The sequence below is a fragment of the Chrysemys picta genome, chromosome 1, assembly GCF_011386835.1.
Source record: "Chrysemys picta bellii isolate R12L10 chromosome 1, ASM1138683v2, whole genome shotgun sequence".
In the NCBI taxonomy this organism is placed as follows: domain Eukaryota; kingdom Metazoa; phylum Chordata; order Testudines; family Emydidae; genus Chrysemys; species Chrysemys picta.
This window is the reverse complement of record NC_088791.1, coordinates 350,649,512-350,651,371: the sequence shown is the minus strand read 5'-3', so window position 1 is coordinate 350,651,371 and position 1,860 is coordinate 350,649,512. Positions and strand designations below refer to the sequence as shown.

Sequence of the window (1,860 nt, the reverse complement as noted above, 5' to 3'; positions counted from 1 at the left end):
AAAGGACCAGGACTGTGACAGCAGAACAGCTCTGCACTTTTTTTTCATGGCCCGTGAATGTTTAACCACAGATGGGACAGTGACAGGCCAGGGCAATGGGAAACAACATCCACCTCCCTTCTCTTTACTGACTGTATCGACAGGAATTCTGAGGTTGGAGCAGGCACGAATACGGTTCTTTGTGAGCCAACATCCAACCAGTCACCTGGCTCTCAACTAACAAATTCACTTTGTAAATGCTGCTGCCTGCCTTGGTCTTCTTCCCCCCGTGCACTGTTCTCCCTCACCAGCCCCTCCCCTATCGCTCCAGGCCTTAGACCCCTTTTGAACATGTCTCTACATAGTGGAGATCAGTAGCGCATGTTGTCTCGGATTTAAGGGTCCAGGATGAAATAGACTGCCGGTATTTTTCGTCTCCCGTGTCACCATAGCTGGAGCAGGATGATGAACTGACCCTTCACTTGATGAACACCCTGATTATCCTCACACGAAGGTGTTTGCTTTTCACACTGTACACAAGGGGATTCATCAGGGGAGGGACAAGCAGGGAAATGTAGCCCAGGAGAATCTGAAGCAAGGGAGAAGAGCCATCCCCAAATCTGTGTAACAGAGACAGGCCAATCATTGGTGTGTAGAAGAGCAGGACGGCGCAGAGGTGGGAGACGCAGGTGTTCAGGGCCCTGAGGCCCTCCGCCTGGGATGTGATGCTCAACACTGTTTTGAGAATCATCACATAAGAGAGAAAGATGAGCAACGAGTCCAACCCCTCCGTCAAGAGAGCAACAGACAAGCCATAGATGCTGTTTACTCTGATATCTGAACAAGCCATCTTCATGACGTCCTGGTTTATGCAGTAGCAATGGGAGAGGACATTGGATCGACAATATCGGAACCGTTGAAGGAGAATAGGGAGTGGGAGCATTACAGCCACCCCTCTCAGCACACACACCAGTCCCATTTTGCCTATTCTTGGCAGAGTTAAGATGGAAGCATATCTCAGTGGGTCACAGATCGCGATAAAGCGGTCAAAGGCCATCAACAAAAGCACAGAGGATTCAGTGCATTCAAACAAATGGATGAAGAACAGCTGGGCAAAACAGGCATCGAGGCTGATCTCTCTAAATTTAAACAAGAATATACCCAGTGTCGTCGGCATGGTGGATATCGATAAGGCAAGGTCTGTGATGGCCAACATGGAAAGGAAAATGTACATGGGCTCATGGAGGCTTGGATCTGTTTTTATAATGAACAGAATGACTGAATTTCCTACTATAGAAATAACATACATTAAGCAGAATGGAATAGAGATCCAGAGATAGACGTTTTCCTGACCAGGTATCCCGGTGAGACGGAACACTGCAGAGCTGAATTTGGTGTCATTGACAGTTGACATAATGTCCTGGGGAGGTCCGAGGAGTCCTGAACTTTCCTTCCTAAAAGGAAAAAGGACAGGAGACTGGATGACGTTTAGCAAGACATCTTTCTACTCTCAGTGCAAGTCTAGAGACTCCCAGCAAAAACATAATCTTGGATTTACACAACAAATAGGAAGACAGGCATTGCCAGAGTGGATCAGACCCATAATCCATTTAGACTAGTATCCAGTGGCCAGTTCCAGATGCTCCAGAGGAAGTGGAAGATGCCCTGCAATAGGGAGCTTTGAAATAACCTCAACCCACTAATTAGACAAATTTTGCAGTTCAAATCGGGAAGGTTTAGAGCCCATTGAATAGTTTTTGAAACAATCCTCACTGCTGTAAATAGATTTCTGGTTAGCCATATAAACATCCTGTCCCTCTTTGAATCCTGCTAAACTCTTGGCCCCATTGATGTCTTGTGGCTGGGAGTTTCGCAACCTAC

General features: G+C 46.9%; 1 protein-coding gene across 1 annotated transcript; it reads right to left on the bottom strand.

The window, feature by feature from the left end:
- Nucleotides 1–457: 457 nt before the first annotated feature.
- On the bottom strand, nt 458–1,393 carry LOC101950667 (olfactory receptor 51G2-like). Its single transcript, XM_005312743.2, has one exon. It carries the CDS (start codon nt 1,391–1,393, stop codon nt 458–460), a length of 936 nt encoding a protein of 311 aa, XP_005312800.2.
- Nucleotides 1,394–1,860: the final 467 nt, after the last annotated feature.